Source organism: Strix uralensis, chromosome 3 (assembly GCF_047716275.1).
Source record: "Strix uralensis isolate ZFMK-TIS-50842 chromosome 3, bStrUra1, whole genome shotgun sequence".
In the NCBI taxonomy this organism is placed as follows: domain Eukaryota; kingdom Metazoa; phylum Chordata; class Aves; order Strigiformes; family Strigidae; genus Strix; species Strix uralensis.
This window is the reverse complement of record NC_133974.1, coordinates 96,035,884-96,053,764: the sequence shown is the minus strand read 5'-3', so window position 1 is coordinate 96,053,764 and position 17,881 is coordinate 96,035,884. Positions and strand designations below refer to the sequence as shown.

Here is a 17,881-nt window from a genome sequence, read left to right as displayed (position 1 = left end):
TTGTGAGTTGTTTGGTATGTCTTTCACACTCAGTTACTTTGGTAAAGGAGTGAATTATTACCCTTCTGAGGCTAGGAAAAGTAGTCTATACTAGCTTATTTGATAGTGACTCTTTTTCCTTCTTCCTACAACCGTTAGGCAGGTAGAGCCCCTTTAGTTGGAGCTGGTGGAGTCGAAGATGTGAAGATGTTCAACTCACCACAGTCAGCGGGACTGTGACTACAGCTGCCAGTAACTGGCATATTACTGGTTAGTCATGGATATCAAGAGAACTCTCCAAATCTTGTGTTGATCTCGTGTGCTGCTCTTATTTAATACTGTTCAAAAACCAGATGTTCTTGCTATAACAGCCAGGGACTAAGATGCCACAAGGACTGAACTTCTTGTCACGAATAGCGGCAGTTTCTGGAATTTATATCTGGGGCATGCTAGCAGTGGTCTCACTTGTGACTAGTGACATTCCCTACCTCCACTATTATTTAATAGGAATAAACATAAACTGTGCCTGAGGTCATGTGAGGAGGGGTGCTGGCTTTGTAACTTCTCTCCGATTGAGCTAGTAATTCCAAACAGAGTTTCAAAAATGCTTGGACGTACGCAGTATTACAGATTCTTGTTTAAATGTCCTAAAACTTATCATGAAGTTCAGCTTCATGGTTGGGCTTCCTCCCAACCTAAAACTGATTTGATTTTGTATCATTTTATTTCTGTCCAGTGATGTAACTTTGGCAGCCTGTGAACTTCTAATTCAGCCAAAACCTCCAAGTAGCCACTAGATGGTGCAACAACGTAAGATAAATGTAGGGCAAGGGATGTAAAAACCTGGGATGCTGTGAGAATTTTAACATTTGAATCACTTCGCTATCAAATCGAAGTTCTGCTGCCAGGTGCAGAAAGGTGTCTTTGTCTACAGTCTCTCTGAGAGCACTTCTTCAGGTTTCTACATCATGGTGCAGAAATCTCTTCCTATCATAAATCTGACTGGAGTGTTATCCTTCCAGCGTAGGCTATTGCATTAATCTGGTTGTGTCATGGCACAGTTGGCTCCCAGAGGAGTATCTGGGAGTATCTAATCACAAGCAGGTGTTGACTATGCTCTTTCCTTCTGCTCTCTGCATTGGAATATTACCTGGTTCGTGGCATTCACTGGAAACAAGCCCTTTGCTACTGAAGGGGCAAACCTGATCCTCCAGCTTCCTGCATTTTTATGGCCACAGCTCTTCGTATCTGATTGGAAGCTGTTAGGAATGTGCTGCTTATAAAGTAAACTAAAAGTTATTGGGGGATGAGGGTAACTTTTATTTATATAAATGTTCTCTTCCCCTCTTTGTCCTTTAAAGAAAAAGAGGTCTTTATCCACAAAGAGAGAAATTGCTCAGCTGAATAGCATAGAGACTGAACAGGGAAGTTTCTATGACTCAGTATTTTTGAGGAGAATAAAGTCTCCAAATCATAGATAATTTTTTAAAGTGAGATCAGGTAAAAATAGTAATGCTGAGTTGTTGTTTTTTTTTTTTTTTCTTTTGTTAAGGGCTGAAATTATGTAAAAATACCTTTTTATTGTTTTTGAGGGTTTTTTATTTAATAGGAGATTTCCAAGTATGGAATGAGCAGAGAATAAAGTGCCTGCCCTACTGTGCTACCCTGTCTCCTGTGGCAGTTCCAGAGGCGACAAGATATAGCTCTATTAAGGTGAGAGGGATTCCTGGTCTCAGACTTCTACAGGCTGGTAACTTCTGTGGAAAGTAAAGGTGGCATCTGATTATGGAACAAACCAGGAACTTAAGAAACTTGGAATCAATTTTTCTGCTCCTCTGGAAAGTCATTCTAGGGTTTTAAGAAAAGGCTGGAATTTTGTATCTTTGGTGCAGGTGACCTGCATTACACCTGCTTTTATTTCCAAATGGTTGGGATAGAGGGAATGACTGTGAGATGATCAGAGATTTCACTGATTCATGAAAGCACATTAGAAGACCCTAATAATTCCACTTCTCCCCATCTATGACATTCTAAGGGATGAACAAATGAAAAGTACTTTCTTGCAGGTAGCCAGTCTAACCTTTTTCACAGCCTGTCCCTTTTATTTTTTCAGTACAAAGAAAATGAGATAATATTGTACTGTAATTGAATCATTAAACATAGGCTTGAAGCCTTTCTTCTTGTAAGGATTAAGTGCTGGGAGGTGTTGTCCCACATAGGATTGTTCTGGATGTGTCTAAGCTTCTCTCTGCTTTAAAGTTGGCTAAAGTTATGATTTCAGAAGAAATCTAAAATTATGAAAATATTGAAGTTATTCACTGGGTGGAAGAGGAGAAGCATTGTCATTTTGAAATGTCAAACAAAAACTTAGAGAACTTCTGAGACTTGACAATATTTCCTTACACAATGACATCTAGTATTCATTTCTGCTCTAATATTTTGAAATGTTTTGGTTTTATTCTTTTTGTTGTTTCATTACCACACAAGGACTTTGATCTAGAAGGCATGTTTCAGTAAGTATGTCAATACAAATGAACTCCTAACAGCTTTTCATAAAGAAAAAACAGCCATTAACATCAAAATATGAAATGCAGTTACAGATTTTTTTTTTACTGTAACAAATTTTTATTTTAAATAATCACCCTGCTCCCAAAATATTTTAGTGGAAACAAGCTCATGGTTGTTCTTAATTAGAATAGCGTACTTTTTTTTTGTTTGCAGAGATTTTTTGATAGCTGTTCTAAAGCACACTTTTATGGTAGCACGGCAGGAGGTTGAGGCAGAACTAGGAAGGCCGCCGAGTTAGATACACTGCAAACTGTAGTCCTGTTCCATACCTATACAGCGAGCTGAGCCCAAGCATGTGAGTACTCAAACATGCAGAGTTTTTGATCTGCTGCTTACTTGCTAGTCATTGCTTTCTGACCTTTTTAGTTAAGTTCAGTTTCACCTTTCTGCAATCCTGAAGTTGCACATAAGGTTTTTCTGAGCTGTTGCAGAGCTTCTTGATCCCGTTTGTGGCTCTGGGATGTGCTTAACAGCAGTGTATCATTATCTCTGTTGCCACATTCATTCTGCAAACTTACTTAATCGGAATGAAATCTACCACCGGTGCTGCAAACTTCCTGGGCACATGCAAAACAAGTAGGTGGTGAAGGAGAAGGGTGACAAATCATAACTTCCAACAGTTGCTTGCAAGAGTTAATTCACTGTCTTCTCCTTGCTCTTCACCTCTCTTTTTGCAGCCAGGACTAGCTTTAGGACCAGCTTATAAAACAGTTAGCATCTCCTGCTTTCCTGTGTCCATGCGTTACAATGCCTTTAGCAGCCAGAAAGCAGTCAAGTGAAAGTTTCAAGTCTCCACTTTTTTTTTTTCCTGATCTTAAATGCATCCAATATTAAATATGCACAGAATATTACTGAGTTACTGCTTATTTCTGGTAAAGTACCTACAGATTAATGAAGGTATGATCTCTCCACTAGAGAATCTGAGTTTCCAGTAGATAAAGAGATAGGAAAAGGAGGGTTGATGGACCTACAGCACAGGGGTTGTCAGCACAAATTTTCTGGAGGATACTGTGCTTTTGCTAGCATGTGTAAAGTATTTGCTGTTGAAGACTACAGCTTTGGAAGAGGGAGCTCAGTCTCAGACAGTGTTTGGTCTCTCGTACCTGAGTTTAGTATGCAGAACAGGAAGGGAACTTAGTCTAGTACCTGAAAGGGTAGGAGAAACATTCACAAACAGGGTGCTAGCAGCTGAGCACAGCCACTCACCACAAATGTGTACCCAGGGCTCGGTAGCCTGCTGTCTCATTCTTGCTACTATCAACTTGTTTCTCTGCCAGCTGGTGAGTGTGGCAGGGAAGGAATAATATGTCAAATCTAAAATTGATATCTTGATGAAAGGTCTTAACTTTGTTTAAAGTTGACAGAAGGTGTGGTTTGAATGAGATGATTAAGGGGCTTTCCTAAAGGCCTTTGGAATTCCAAAATTGCATTGTTGCTTTATTTTTCTTCCAAATTTAAGAGATACATGTAGGGGTGAAGATACTTACCCTAATTAACTATGTCTCTGTGTCTGGGAGCAGCTGAGTGTAGGCCACACTAAATGGTAGGATGAGGTTGGGCACTTCATTCCTTGGAAGTCACTGGAGTTTTTGACATTTCATTTGTTTTCAAGGGTCAAAGGCCAACTGAATTGTTTTCCTAAATGCTGTAATCCCCACAGCATTGTGCTCACCAAGTTCACATGTTTAGTCATAAAAATGATGATCCTGTAAAATGCTGCCTGTGATCTTTGAACTAATGGATAGTCAGTAGCTTTGGGAAGCCAATTACATCTGTAGCCAGGGATGAACAGGGAATCGGGGTGCTTTTGTCTGTTCCTAACCCTCCACATGCACTTCAGAAAGTTCCTTTTAAAACTCAGCATTTTTGCCGTCTGACTCCGAACAGTGAGATTCTGCCATTTTAGCAAAGATATGTGTGCCATTATTATCAAATAAACATGAATTTATTATTCTTTCTTCATTGCATCTGGATGCAGTTCACAAATGCTTTCCACATCCTTTAAGAACATAACACAAAGCAAAGCTGACATATGGGGAATTGGAGAATCATATGCTAATGATATGTGGATGTCCAAAGATGTAGAAAAACATACCAGTACTTTTGACTACCCAAATACCAGTTAAAATATTGGTCTCAGTGACTTGAGCACAGTAACACTGAGCACAGTAACAGTGACAGCCTGTGAGGGGGGGTGCGTGTAGAGTTGAAGTCTCTTTACTTGCAGCTCTTCTTACTTTCAGCCCTGTCTACTGAATCGGATTGGTTTTTATTTGTTATCTTTTTGTCTTGTACTTAATAACCTTTTGCATTCTGTTTTTAAACAAGAAATGTGATTTTTTTTCTTTTAATTTTTTTTTTTATATATCTTAGGCTTTCATAAGGTAATGGAAGGAATCCACAAAGCCACTGAACTTGGCTACCATCCTGTTAAGGTAAAGCCAGTGTTTATTTACTCTGAAATTGTTGTGTTTTACCATAAATTGTGATAAAAGGTACAGTTCACCTGATGAGCAATTTGTTATTCCCCCCTGTGAATAATTTTTGGTAAAACTGGAAAACAATTTTAGTAGATTGAAGATCACATCAAGAGGTAATGGGGGATATCTCCTTGCACAGCTGAGGGTACAGGTTCATACTGCCACATTGCCTATTGGTTGCCTAGCTGCAGGCTACAGGGTGGTCCTGCTTGGTACTTGCCTCTTCCTACCTCCTCTGTTGATTTGGCATTTGTTTGACCCAGCTGTGAACTTGGGCAAGGGAGCTAACAGGCAGAAAACTACCCTGCAGAAAGACATTAATTTTCTCCTAGTTTATCTCTGAGTGCCAGTGTGCAAAGGAAAGGGAGTCCTCCTTTGGGGGTACAGATAGACCAACTTAGCTGTAACATGAAACTTCACCCTAACTCAGCTGTTTGCAGTTCTGCAGCTGTGGTTTCCTTCAGTTTCACCAGTGTTTTGGAAGATCTATTATGTGTGAGTGGTTTAGGCTATAGAGCTATGAAAAACCCTTGAAGTTAAGCTACGTTATAGGCTTTCGTGAAAGATCTTAAGAATCGTGATGCATGATGCTTGGACATAGAAGTCTGCCTTGCTAACAGGGAGTGTTTTAGCAACTGAATAGCTATCTGTTGTTCTTCAGATAAAGTACACATGACCTGAGGCTCCAAGGTAAATATTGTTCATGAGGAATGTGTGGACAAACTCAGTTTTAACCTCTTTGTGGAGAAAGGAAGAGCTAATCATCCTGCAACCTATGGTTATGGAGTGCGCTGTGAACACTTCCTAGTCTGGGGAATTTGCTTAGGATCTGCCATGAAGAGTGCTATAGAAGGTACCCTGCCATTACTTTTACAGAAGGCATACAGCCTAGGACTAGGGAGTGGAGTTGTCATTTTAGACAGTAAAATCTGCCATACCTTAGATGGGTAAGACGATGCCTTTGTTACCTAGCTTTTATTAGTTTTCCATTTAGGAAGGCAACTTTATCAACTTTAGTTAGGTTGGATGCAAAAGCTTACAGGCAAGTTTGACAGAAATGATCATCTATACTATTGGAATCCTGCCAATTCATTATCTTTTATTTCAAAAAAAAAAGTTCTTTCTACCTACCTTGCCTTCTGCAAGGACTATGAAACGTTGTGTAAGAGAGGAGAAAGTCATACTCTGCTCACTAATTTCAGGTGTCTGCTCTTCCTGCAGGTAAACTGTGTGGTGATGCGAGGCTTCAATGAGGATGAGCTGCTGGGCTTTGTGGATTTCACAAAGGATCTGCCCCTTGATGTGCGGTTCATAGAATACATGCCCTTTGATGGTAAGCAGTCCTGCTTTGAGATCCTTCATGGCATGGAGTGTGCCTTTGACACAGGTGAATCTAGATGGTGGTTATTCACCCTGTGGGTTTGTCTCTGGAATTTTGGTGAGCTCTTTTGGGGAATTAGGAATTGCCCTAAGTTTTATGTTGTGTCTTTTGAAGCTTGTCTGTATGTCTTCCTTGGATAAACTGGAGAAAGGACTGGTAGCAGGATTAGTTGGGGCTGTGACACCTACAGGGAAGACTGAGATTTGTGGACAATATAAAGGTGGTTCTCTGCTAACTCAAAAACCACTGTCTAAAGTTACACTGGTTTTGTTAATTCTAGGCAATAAATGGAACTTCAAGAAGATGGTGAGCTACAAAGAAATGTTAGATACAATTAAACAACGATGGCCTGATTTGGAGAAATTGCCCTGTGAAACTTCCAGCACAGCCAAGGTGGGGTTTGGCAAAGAACATGTGAAATGTGTCCCCATTCTTCCCCAGCCCTAAATCCCCAAATTCTCCCAAGTTCAGCATTTATATTTGACAAGCAAAGTAAAACATACTCAGTGTAGTAACTGGTATTTTGGTCAAGCTGCCTGCATGTGGTTTGACTCTTACTGAACGTTGGTTGTAGTCTTTACCTTTAGAAATACAGTGTGTTTACTAGATACCTTGGTCAGATATAAAGAATGGCAGGCTTGTATCCTATATTTACAGCTTTTGAAACTTTTGTTGGCTCATGGCTGCCTGAGTAAGAACATGCCTACTGGTATCACCTGCCACTTGATAACTACAAGAGCAAATATTTAACAAGTTTGTGAAGTTTCAGGAACAGGGCAGAATAGACTGGAACCCCTGACAAAGTTGATTTTGCTTTTTTTCTCTTGTGTGACCTTAGGACTGAAGAAAATCTGTTAAAATGTCCTCTGGTCTTTGGGCAAGTGGAGCTTTAAAAATGAGGAGTCTGACTGCTCTTTTTTTTTTTTTTTTTTTTTTTTTTTTCCCCCTCCTCTGCATCTCTTTAAGAGTTATAAGGTGCCACATTTCCAGGGACAGATCAGCTTTATCACCTCTATGTCGGAGCACTTCTGCGGATCCTGCAATCGGCTGAGGATAACAGCTGATGGGAACCTAAAGGTTGGTAGTGAAACATGATTCTCTTCGCTTTCATGCAGTGAAAGCAGTGTTGAAATTCTTCCCTTAGAAGTAGCTGGGATGTAAAGTAGGATGAAAAGACCCATAATTATTACCAGCTAACTCCTGTTTGTTTATGCTGTATGTATTCTTGTTCAAGCTTGTTGGGCTGTTAGGGAGATGTTACATCACCTTTTTTTTGGTTTCTCTGTTTTGCTAACAGAGTTAACTTCAGTCGTAAAACATGGTTGCAAGCCCAGTAAATATAAACATTTATTTTAATCTTTGATTCAAAATCATCTTAAACATGTGACAAGCAGATGATTTCCCATTAAAAAAGGATCCAAGCATCTGTGAGGGCTTGGCTTTTGTGTTCCACAAGGATCCTGTCTTGTTTCACCAAACATCTTCTTGCAACTCTTCTCCTTCAAGAGCAGCCTGTACATTTGCTCAATGGCTGTAGAAAGGGGAGGGATAACCATTTCCTGCCACGTTGAAACTGGCAGTTTCTGGGGGAAAATTAAAGTTTTCAATTAAAAATTGGCACTTGCGTATTGTCACCTGATATTGACAACAGCTGTGCTGCTGTCTAATGTCAGATGACTGAGGCAGCCTGAAGGCCCAATGAGCTTAGGTTACAAAATGTCCCAGGCTGTGTGTGTACATGGAGAGATAAAGAAAACAGTTTCCATAAACGTTCTCTTTCTTCAATAGGATAGGCCTCTTCAAAACTCTTTACTCTGAGGTTAGTATGAAATACTTGTAAGAGGCATTTATTTTATTCTTTCTCCTTTCTCTTTTGTTTTCCTGGGTTGGCTGCAGGTGTGCCTTTTTGGGAATTCAGAAGTGTCCTTGAGAGATCACCTACGGTCGGGTGCCTCAGAGGAAGAGTTGGTTCAAATCATTGGAGAAGCAGTGGGCAGAAAAAAGAAACAGCATGCTGGTATGTTTGTTGTACCTGAGAAAAAAACAGCAATGACTAGAGAAAACAATGTCGAGGTACTGCTGTGGGAGGCATTGACTTGCCAGAAGGCAAGAAGGAAAAGCTTCTTGAATGTAGCTGAACTAAGGAAAGCATTTTTCCATCTCATAAGAGTATTGTCTGGTAGAAAGCAGGTAACATACCAGCCCTGCAGTTCCTCTGAAATCTGGATGTCAGTTTTGAGTCTTTTAACCTTCCAGAGTGACCATCTTCAGATGGTCATCTTTTAGACTGACTTTTGTCTTCAAAGAGATGCAAATACCACTGCTCACCGTAACAATGTAAGCAAAGCTAAGCAAAAATTCATGGAGTTGTACTGGATCTCTGTGTCTTAAAATTAGTTTGCTGTAAAATAAGTAATAAAGCTAAAATTGAACTGTCAGTCCAACTACTGCATTAAGATGTTTCTAGAAGCGACAGATCTCTTTTTGAGTATGGAGAAACTCGTAGCCACTCATCTAGTGCTCTGCCTAAAGTCATGACACAATGTCCATGATGACGCAGTCACATCCTCAGGCTGTATTAGTCTTTTCTGAATTTATGTTGATACAAACTATATTTCAGACACATCTGAACCTAGCTATATTTTTGTAACCCAGCTGCAGCTGGGAATGCTGACCTCTTGTACATGAACTGACTTTTATGATGATGGAATAGTCCCCTTTACACTAAAAATATGCTTTGGCCCTTTTGTTCTCTTGCACATTCTACCAGATTACTGACAGTTGCTTTTGCCCTTTTTTTCATGATGTAAAACAAATTTAAAGGAAGCTTTTAAATCTGAGCATAGATTAACTTGCAAAGTACATTGGTCTGACCCAGATAAAATAGTGCCTTGTAAACATATGGGAAGGGGTGGAGGGATTGGTTCCTTTTCTTCTAGACCATTCATTTCTGAATATCTGATTTGGGAGAGTGTGGGTGGGGAGGGGTGGGAGGGTGGAGAAGAGTGTTTTCCCCTCTAGTAAAGGCATTTTGCCATCAGCAGCATTTACCTGACATTGTCTTTCTTCTTCTGATTTGTGTTAATCCCAGTATTGTCCCTGGGGCCTTCTGTGATAGGATTTGAACTGAAACACTGTTAACGGTTTATCTGTAGAAGTAACACATTTAAATGCTATTGTTAAGAAACAAGATAGTCCCAAGTTGTTTGAATTCTGTAGTAGGTAGACTGTAATTCAGATTATGGAAAGCCTTCTGGGAAAGGGTTCTACAGTGTGATAGACCTATAGCAGCTGGATGCTTGAAGTCTGTGTCAGCTGTGGTTTTAAATAATACCATGCTAGATTCCCCCTTCTCCAGCTTGCTTGGTCTTTATTGAGCTTTGGTTTTCCTAGCATGCAGGTTGCACTGTAAAGAGCAGAAAACTAAATCTATAAACCAGATGCATGACTTAAAACCTAAAAAGCTAGGATTTTTATGTGTTCCTTATTTTATTTCTAGGCATGTTTAACATTTCCCAGATGAAAAACCGGCCAATGATCCTGATTGGTGGGTGACAAATCAGTACGTAATAAACATAAAATAATTTTGTTTGGTTTCTGTCTTTGCGGGAGCAGAGTGGATTGGGCTTTTAAGTCTAATTCATGTTTGGTTCCAGTTTAAGTTTAGGCAAAGAAATGGGTTTCTTAAAAGGCAGCTGTGGTTAACATGCTGAAGTGGAAGAGGAGGAAGGGTTTAATGTCTCTACCAAGCTTTACCCAGTCCTCTGATTGACAGCACTGGTTTTGTTTTCTCCATTTTGAAAGTTCATTACATTTTCCAAAGGGATCACTAGCTTTCCTATCTTATTTCCTGTCTGCTTCCATTGTACTTAACAAGAGTAGTGTAGTAAGGGACAAGGCAGTTTGGGGGGCATTTTGTGAAATTGATCAGGTTGCCATATAAACGTGAAGGATGCAGGATGGACTTTTATCCCTGGATTAAGAAATTTAACTTTGTTTATAATATATAGAGCCAGCAACCTGACAGAAACGCAAGTTTTCTCACTTCACTACTTCTTTACTTCAGAATCTGAAACTTGGGGCTTCCTTCTTTCAAAATGTCCTCTTATTGCTGCAAAGTCTCGGAACATAACTGTGAAAACTGTAGTATCTGGTATCTGACCAGCCCTGTGGATCCAAGGAGCCTTTCTTCTCCTTGTTCTGTCTGTTGAAGGTGTTTGCTAACTTTCCCTTCTGCTTGAAGCTCTGTTCTTGAGCAATGTGGTACTGCTGGGGTTCTCTTACTGATTTTTCACATCTCCTCCATGCCTATGTTTTCCTGTTTTGTAAGAGAGCTATCTTCCAAAATACTCTTTTCTTCCTTAGACTTAAGAAATGCTTGCAAGAGTTAGCATTGTGAGATTAATTGGAAGTTGTTCAGTTGTTTCTTAGCAACAAGGATGGCGGGGTGGGGAAATGCAGCAAGGGTGGAAGAGATTTGAACATTACGTTTCAAACCCAAACTCTCATCCTCCTGTTGATGCTCTGGAGCAGGTTAGCTGCTGTGCAGCTTAAAACACAGTTTTTAAAACAGGTGCCCTTGTGGGGAGGGGGAGGGTAACATGCATTAATTTGCAGGTCTTTGCTACAGGTAATATAATAATTGCTCTTTTTTAAACCAAGATCCTAGTGCTTGTACTTCTGTTACCTTTATTAGGAAATAGGATCTACAGAGGTCTTTTAACATAGGTTTTCACTAGGAATATTTCTCCCTTGATGCCCCCCCTTTAAAGGGCCATCATTTTCCATGTTGAGTTTTAAAGTGAGTGGATTCAGTGGTGCAAGATTGTCTCTCTCAACTCTTTTGTATTTGGCTACACTGTGTTCTAGTAAAAGAGGGAAGACACTTTGTTTAAAGTGTGTATTGATTTGCTGCATGAGGAAAAATTTTCTGTTTTTTAAGATGAAAAATTCTATACTAAACTCTTGACAGCTTACTGGGACCTACATAATTTTTCAAGATGCCTTTGAAAGAACCTCCACTCTTCAAAGTTAGCATTCATAGCAGTGTTGGGATGTCTATAGATCAGATCCATCCAAATTCCTTTTGAAAAGTGCTTTAACGTACAGTGAAAGAGGCAGCCTGTCCAGGTCCTCCCTGTGCTGTTCCATGTCCCTTCGAGACTCACTGCTGGCAGTCACCGCATCTGGAGAGACTGGAGATGAGTGGAGAGTATCCCACTGTGACTCATGGGGAATCATTAGGAGATTTCCTAATTGTGTTTCAAATTACTTACAAACTTCAAATAATGCTGGCGTGCAAGCAGTCAGTGGGGGGGTGTCTGTATGGAATTAATTTAATGAAACTTAATGAATGCTGTGGAAATCACTAATTGGTTTTGCTAGTCCCAGTAAACCAAACCTGGCTTCTTCCCTGAACTGCTGTTGTCTGATACTTTTTGTTTGTATCCTATTTCCCTTAATCAAAATATTCCTTTTTGGCAGGTTGTTCTCCTTATGGGTTCACTTCAGTTATGGGAATTTCCTCCTTAATTGAAGTATCTCCTACCTTCTTCCCCGACACCCCCCCTGCCAAGATTGTGCTTCTTGAAGCTAACACAATTAAACTTCAAGTGCAGTAATAGAATATAAGGAGATGCAGTTTGTCAGATGGTTTCAGTGTTACATATCATGCTGTAGAAAAACATTATCTATTTTTTGACTGGTATATGAGCGATTTGGGTGAAGATAGAAAGGACTAGGTACAACTTGAAGAAAATGTACATGGTTAGGAAAAGCAAAGATGCTTTGCATGCATTACTGTCTGTTGCTGTCTTTTTACTTACCATTCTACTTGAGCAGACAGTACTTCTCTTCCCTGCTACCATCCATGCGTGTGTACCCTGTGGAAGTAAGTACTTGTCTGCCTCTGCAGTCCAGCTTCTCCTGAAGACATGACACCTTGCCAAGGGTTTAGCTTCAGCTTTAAAGCTAATCAAGGAATCCAGAAAAACAGATAAGTTTGAGTTCCTGGATTTTGAAAGGAATATAAAGGGAGAGAGAAAGAAAGGAGGAATAAGCACAATTTTCTGTGCTCTTTTAAAGCAGAACAGTGTTGCACTCAAAGCATTTATGTCTATTTAATCTTGTTCCTCTGAGGGTAAACACATTACCACTAAACTTGCAGGAATCTTAATTTTAGTGGATAGGCCATTAGCCTTTGCCTGAATTTAGATTATTGCAATGATTTAAAAACCTTGAAATCTATGGTTGATTTAAGCTTCAGTAATGGGCACTTTCAGATCAATGTTTGGAGGGCACACTGGATGAAAAGGTGGTAAGTGCATCAGCCTTGTTATAGCAGAGGCCGGGATTAACAAGGAGATTGGTTGGTTTGTTTTTAAAAAAAGGGGGAGGGGGGCCACAACCAATGGGGTGGTGTCCACACTGTGTCTGTTACTGTCATGTGGACAGTTCAAGATGATACCTGTAGGTCAGGGCAGCAGAGGTAGCTCAGCAAGGTATAGAGGGCCCAGGAAGCTGCTTTGATTCATCTGTGGACAGTCTGAAAACCCATGAATAAGGGAGTCCCTGAATATCAGAGCTACCAAAGGAGGTTATTGAGCAAAACCTAATCCAAGTTTCTCAGAGCAGAGAGAAGGAGCTTCAGAAAAAAAGAGAAAAATGTTTATCAATGAGGCTATTAAACTAGGGCTTAGCCACTTACCTCTATACTGCTTTCTCTTTACTTACAAAACAAATCACTTTTATGTGAAAGAGACTCCTGTGCAAATGCCAAAACCAAGGGATTTAAATGGTGAAAAGGGGCAGGAGGGCTTACTACCTCTCTGCCAGCTGGGAACTCTGCCAGCTTGACTTGGAACATACTTCTGAGTAGATTTAAAATCTATCTGTCAATGAGGGGAGCGTGGTTTTTCCAGTGCTTAAACTTCAGCTGTCATTAACATAGTAAGAGCTGGCAGTACTACTCATCACAGAGCCACCCTGTGAGCTGGTAGACAGTGCAGTTGCAGATGTGGTGCTTCTGGTCCCTGCTGTCCTCAAGTGCTGGCATGACCCTTCCCTGCAGAAGGAGATGAAAGCAGGAAGGGCAGCTGCCTGTGCTGGGAGAAAGGTGTTTGGAAAGGCAGAGTTGAGAATCTGAGTGCAAGAATTTCCTATTAACCCAGCCAGGATTTCAAAAGAAGACTGGTGCTGGCACAGTCTAATGGATGCTGAGGTGCTGTGACTTGCTTTTCTTCAGAACTGATATTCGTGTAGGTTTTCTTGGCTGCTGTTTCTCAGTAAGTGTTGATACATTTTGAAAGCAAGTTGTTTCTTCTTGTCAGGGACCTTGAAATAAGTGTTTTGAGTCTTGGGGTTTATAATAACAAACCAGCAAATGCAGGGAACTGAGAGAGAGAAGAGAAAGGTTGAGGAGAAAAGCGGATGTTCACAGGCCTATTGAGGTTTTTGCAATACAGAAAGTCCCAAACAGTGCTGTGGCAGGGTTCTCAGCTGCTGCAGACTTAGCTTAGCTTTCCAGTTAGTAAGACGTATTCTCATATTACTCTTTTTTTTTTTTTTTCCCCCCAGAGCCTGCACTGATGTCATTCTCACTATGCCAAGATGCCCTACAGAATCCCCCAAATTCAAAAGAGTGCGGCCACACGTTTAGCCATTGGCTGACTTTGAGAGCAAGTTCACCCAAACAAATGGGAAAAGCATTAATGAAAAATAAGCTTACAGGACAACTTTTCCTGCCAGGATCTCACCCAGAGCAACAGTGCCACATAATGACAGAAATTCTACAAACCCAGCTTAGAGGCTGCTGTGTTTTCCAGAAGGACTCAAGCTCCACATTTGACACAAAGTGCCTTGAGGCTTCTCCTGTTGGCCAAGTTTCTGTGGACTGTCAGTTCAAAGAGGCAAGTCCAGGATCTGAATTCTGCACCAGGGATTTGGGATCTTGCACCAAGGTACCTCGTGCCTCTGACAACTTGACTCACACTGATGAGGAGGGACGGGCCACAATGGTTGATGTTGGAGGGAAGCCAGATTCAAGAAGAAGTGCTGTTGCTGGTGCTGTGGTCCGCCTGGGTGAGAAGGCATTTGGGATGGTGAGGCAGAACCAGATGAAGAAAGGGGATGTGCTGGCAGTAGCCCAGATTGCAGGAATTCAGGGAGCCAAGCTGACCAGCCAGTTGATTCCGTTGTGTCACAACATCCCCCTCAACCATGTTGAGGTGTCTCTGAGCCTGGATGAGACTAGATACGCAGTGGTGATTCACAGCTCCTGTCAGACCTGGGGAAGGACAGGTGTGGAGATGGAAGCTCTAACAGCTGCCAGCCTGGCTGCCCTGACTGTGTATGACATGTGCAAAGCAGTTACTCATGACATTGTGATCGAAGAGGTGAAGTTGCTTAGTAAGACAGGCGGGCAGAGGGGAGACTTCTCAAGGGTCTAGATCACATGCAGACAGCTCCAGCCCTCCAGGTGACCACTGCTCCCATTCAGCTTCTTGCAGAACTACATTTCCTCATCTGGTAGGCTTGGAGACCACAGCAGGTATATCATCCAACAACCCTACGACTCCAGTTTTGCCTTACCCTGTCAGCTTACTGCTGGGTGAACAGTGGAGCCACTTATCCCTCTTGATAACCATATCTGTTTTTGAGAGGACAGACTTCTCCATTCTACCAGTACCTTCATTTCAGTGTTCTCACCGTGAGCTTGAGCAAAGATTCTTAGTTATACCACAGAGGTGTTTGGGGTTTTTTTAATTCTTGCTGTGAAATATTCACAGCTGCTGTCATCACACCATGCAACTAAGAGCTCTGGAAATTAAGCAAGTGCTGAAAGTGCTGTTATTTGGCAACTACTTTTAAGTCAAGGATTAAGATTTTAGAATTGTCTGTCCATCTGTCCCACTGACCTCCTTAGTTGAATTTAGAAGGTGACAGTGAAAAGAACCAGCTCGGGAACCTTACTATATAGCAGAGATTATAACTGTGGAACAGCCAGGGTCAGAGGGGCAGCTCCTGTCCCTTTGCATTGCTACTGCTTCCTTTGCCTGCAAGTGGGAAATACCCACGTAAGTTTCAAAAGAACAAAAAGAGGGCAGCTGCCCAGTTCTCTGCCTTGAGTGCTTGGTAAAACAGGATATAGAAACAGAGGATTTCTGAGTTTGGAAGAATTACTTTGCTGATCTGAAAGATACCTTTTACAATGTTAGAAGCATGTTCCAGCATTTTGACCTTAGCACTCGAATACATTGAAGCCCTGTGTCTGCATGCCTAAGGGCTTCATTATGCCATGCATGGAAGGTGTCAGCTCTCCCTGACTTTAGAAATAGATGTCACACCAAGCTCCCAGAAGACTCTCAGTTTTTTTAATCCTAGAGTGCAGCTCCTAGAAACCAGCAACCTGTGTAGTCCTGACAGATAAAACAAACTTTAAAGACTAGTAGCCACTTGGAAGAGTAAGGTAGTTGCTGTTGCCTTGGCCAGAGTGTTTTCCTGCATATTTCTCTAATTCGCTTCAAGAAGTCTTCTGGCCTCAGAGCACTTACGTGTCCCCATAAATACACCAGCGGCCACTGTCATGTAGCATTAAATAGCTTTGATAATTGACTATCCTAGATAAGAAATTATTCAACATTGTTGTTAATACTGATGGGTCCTTTTCAAGTGTTAATTTAAATGCTCTAGACAGGGTGTTTTCAACTTTGGTTTACTTGTTTTCTAATGCTTATGGCTAATGTGAAGTTGCATATGATTCAGGGTGCTCCTTCTCCGTACGCACAGAGAGTTGAAGACAGCTCTAATGTCAAAGAGGCTACCAAAAAAGCATCTTAAACTTTGCAAGTAGCTGTGTTTCATGAAATAAGGTTAGATTACTGTGAGCATCAGTAAAGCACACACCACACTCACGCACATCCTGCTCACTTAAAGTAAGCACAGATCTAAGATGAGGAGGCAATAGGTTTTACTACAAATCCTTTACAAATCTCATACACTAGCTACCACAGAAGGCACTTTTTCCATTGCAGGTGAATAAATTTGATTCTTTATTCATTGTTACTGTGATATATACAATGACACCCATAGCAGCTACAGCTGAAAGGGGAAGGAGTCTGGAAAGCTTGTTGCCCAAACTCCATAAACATTTGTACACCTACGTTCAGTGTTATAGTCCCCATTCCCTTGATATCACCGATCTGTCTGTAAGTAGGGGCACTCCTGCTCCTCCCCAGGAATGTACCTAACACTGCCGTACTGAACACCAACCACCCCCCTGACCCTGCATATACAAGAGACCATGTTCATCTGTGGAGCCGCTGTGCCCACAGGGCAAAAGTTTTCCTAGCTCAGCATGGAAACAAATTGCCATGAAAAGGAAGCACATGTGTAACCTGCTAAATTAACTGATTTACAGAAGCACTTAATTCCCACCACCACACACAACACACCCTGCCCTCCCTGCCTTCAGCCAGTCTCTAACTAGTTTTGGAAGCAAGAAGGAAACTAGACCTACTCAGTAGTAATAAAATGAGTAGTAATAAAATGATGCTTTGAGGCATATGATTCTTTGGCTTCTGAGAAGTTTGCTGTCATGCTGTAAAGCTCAAGGTCACAAGACCATACAAGGGACTGCAGAGCACATGCATGACTGCCACGCACATTTCACTACTTACGCACATTTCACGACTTCCTTGGGTTGAGAGTGGCTGGAAACTTTGGGCAAACAGACTTTGGTGCCATTTTATGCTCATGTTACATTATCAAGTCTTGAAACTATGCACATGTATAGATAATGAACCAAGCATGGGTCAACAGAACATCTTGCAAGAGAAATGAGCTGATAGCACTGTTTGTTTCAGTGGTGCTGGGTGGGCAATGGTGTAATATATGTTGATGAAATGACTACTTTTTGGAGGCTTGCTTGCTTTTTGTCCACTGCATTTTTAATAAATACTAGTTGTAATGGAGTATGTTTTGCATTACTTTGAATACCCTTTTTATTCATTCAAAGGAACATCTATGTTTTAATCCACGAGCTTCTATGAATAGTTAACTCAGGACAAGCAACAAGACAGACTACAAGTTGCAATGATTAGTCAGCAGTTAGCATGGGATCAGTCACAATAACCTATTACTGTAAGGAATGTATTATTTCAATTTTTTTTTGTTGAAACTCATCTTTATCTGGCTGTTCTTAAACTGAATAATTGTGTAGGCTTAGCATCATAATTTATCATCTCTCATCATTATCTCAGCTTCTCCCATGTGACTCTTCCAAGTCAGTGGCTGCATATGACAGCACCGCTTCTTGTTGCAGAGTAACAGAAGGAACTGGTGCCTCCAGTCTGACTGACTGTGCGCTGAAACTGAGGTCCAGGAAAGTGCCTGTATAGAAGTCCATCCCTCCTGAGTCATGAATAAAGGAAATTCCCCTTCTGATCCATCTGAGCTTCCAGGAAAGCTCTCACCT

The 17,881-nt window shown here is 41.1% G+C and overlaps 1 protein-coding gene across 1 annotated transcript in view; it reads left to right on the top strand.

Moving 5' to 3' along the window:
- The window catches only part of MOCS1 (molybdenum cofactor synthesis 1), a 36,757-nt gene extending 19,379 nt beyond the window's left edge, over nucleotides 1-17,378 (top strand). The window contains 8 exon segments of the mRNA XM_074863495.1: nucleotides 4,921-4,982; nucleotides 6,249-6,360; nucleotides 6,689-6,801; nucleotides 7,375-7,485; nucleotides 8,305-8,425; nucleotides 9,908-9,955; nucleotides 13,984-14,848; nucleotides 14,850-17,378. Of these exon segments, the coding sequence (XP_074719596.1) occupies nucleotides 4,921-4,982; nucleotides 6,249-6,360; nucleotides 6,689-6,801; nucleotides 7,375-7,485; nucleotides 8,305-8,425; nucleotides 9,908-9,955; nucleotides 13,984-14,848; nucleotides 14,850-15,171 (1,754 nt within the window). The 3' untranslated portion in view covers nucleotides 15,172-17,378.
- The last annotated feature ends 503 nt before the right edge of the window (nucleotides 17,379-17,881 follow it).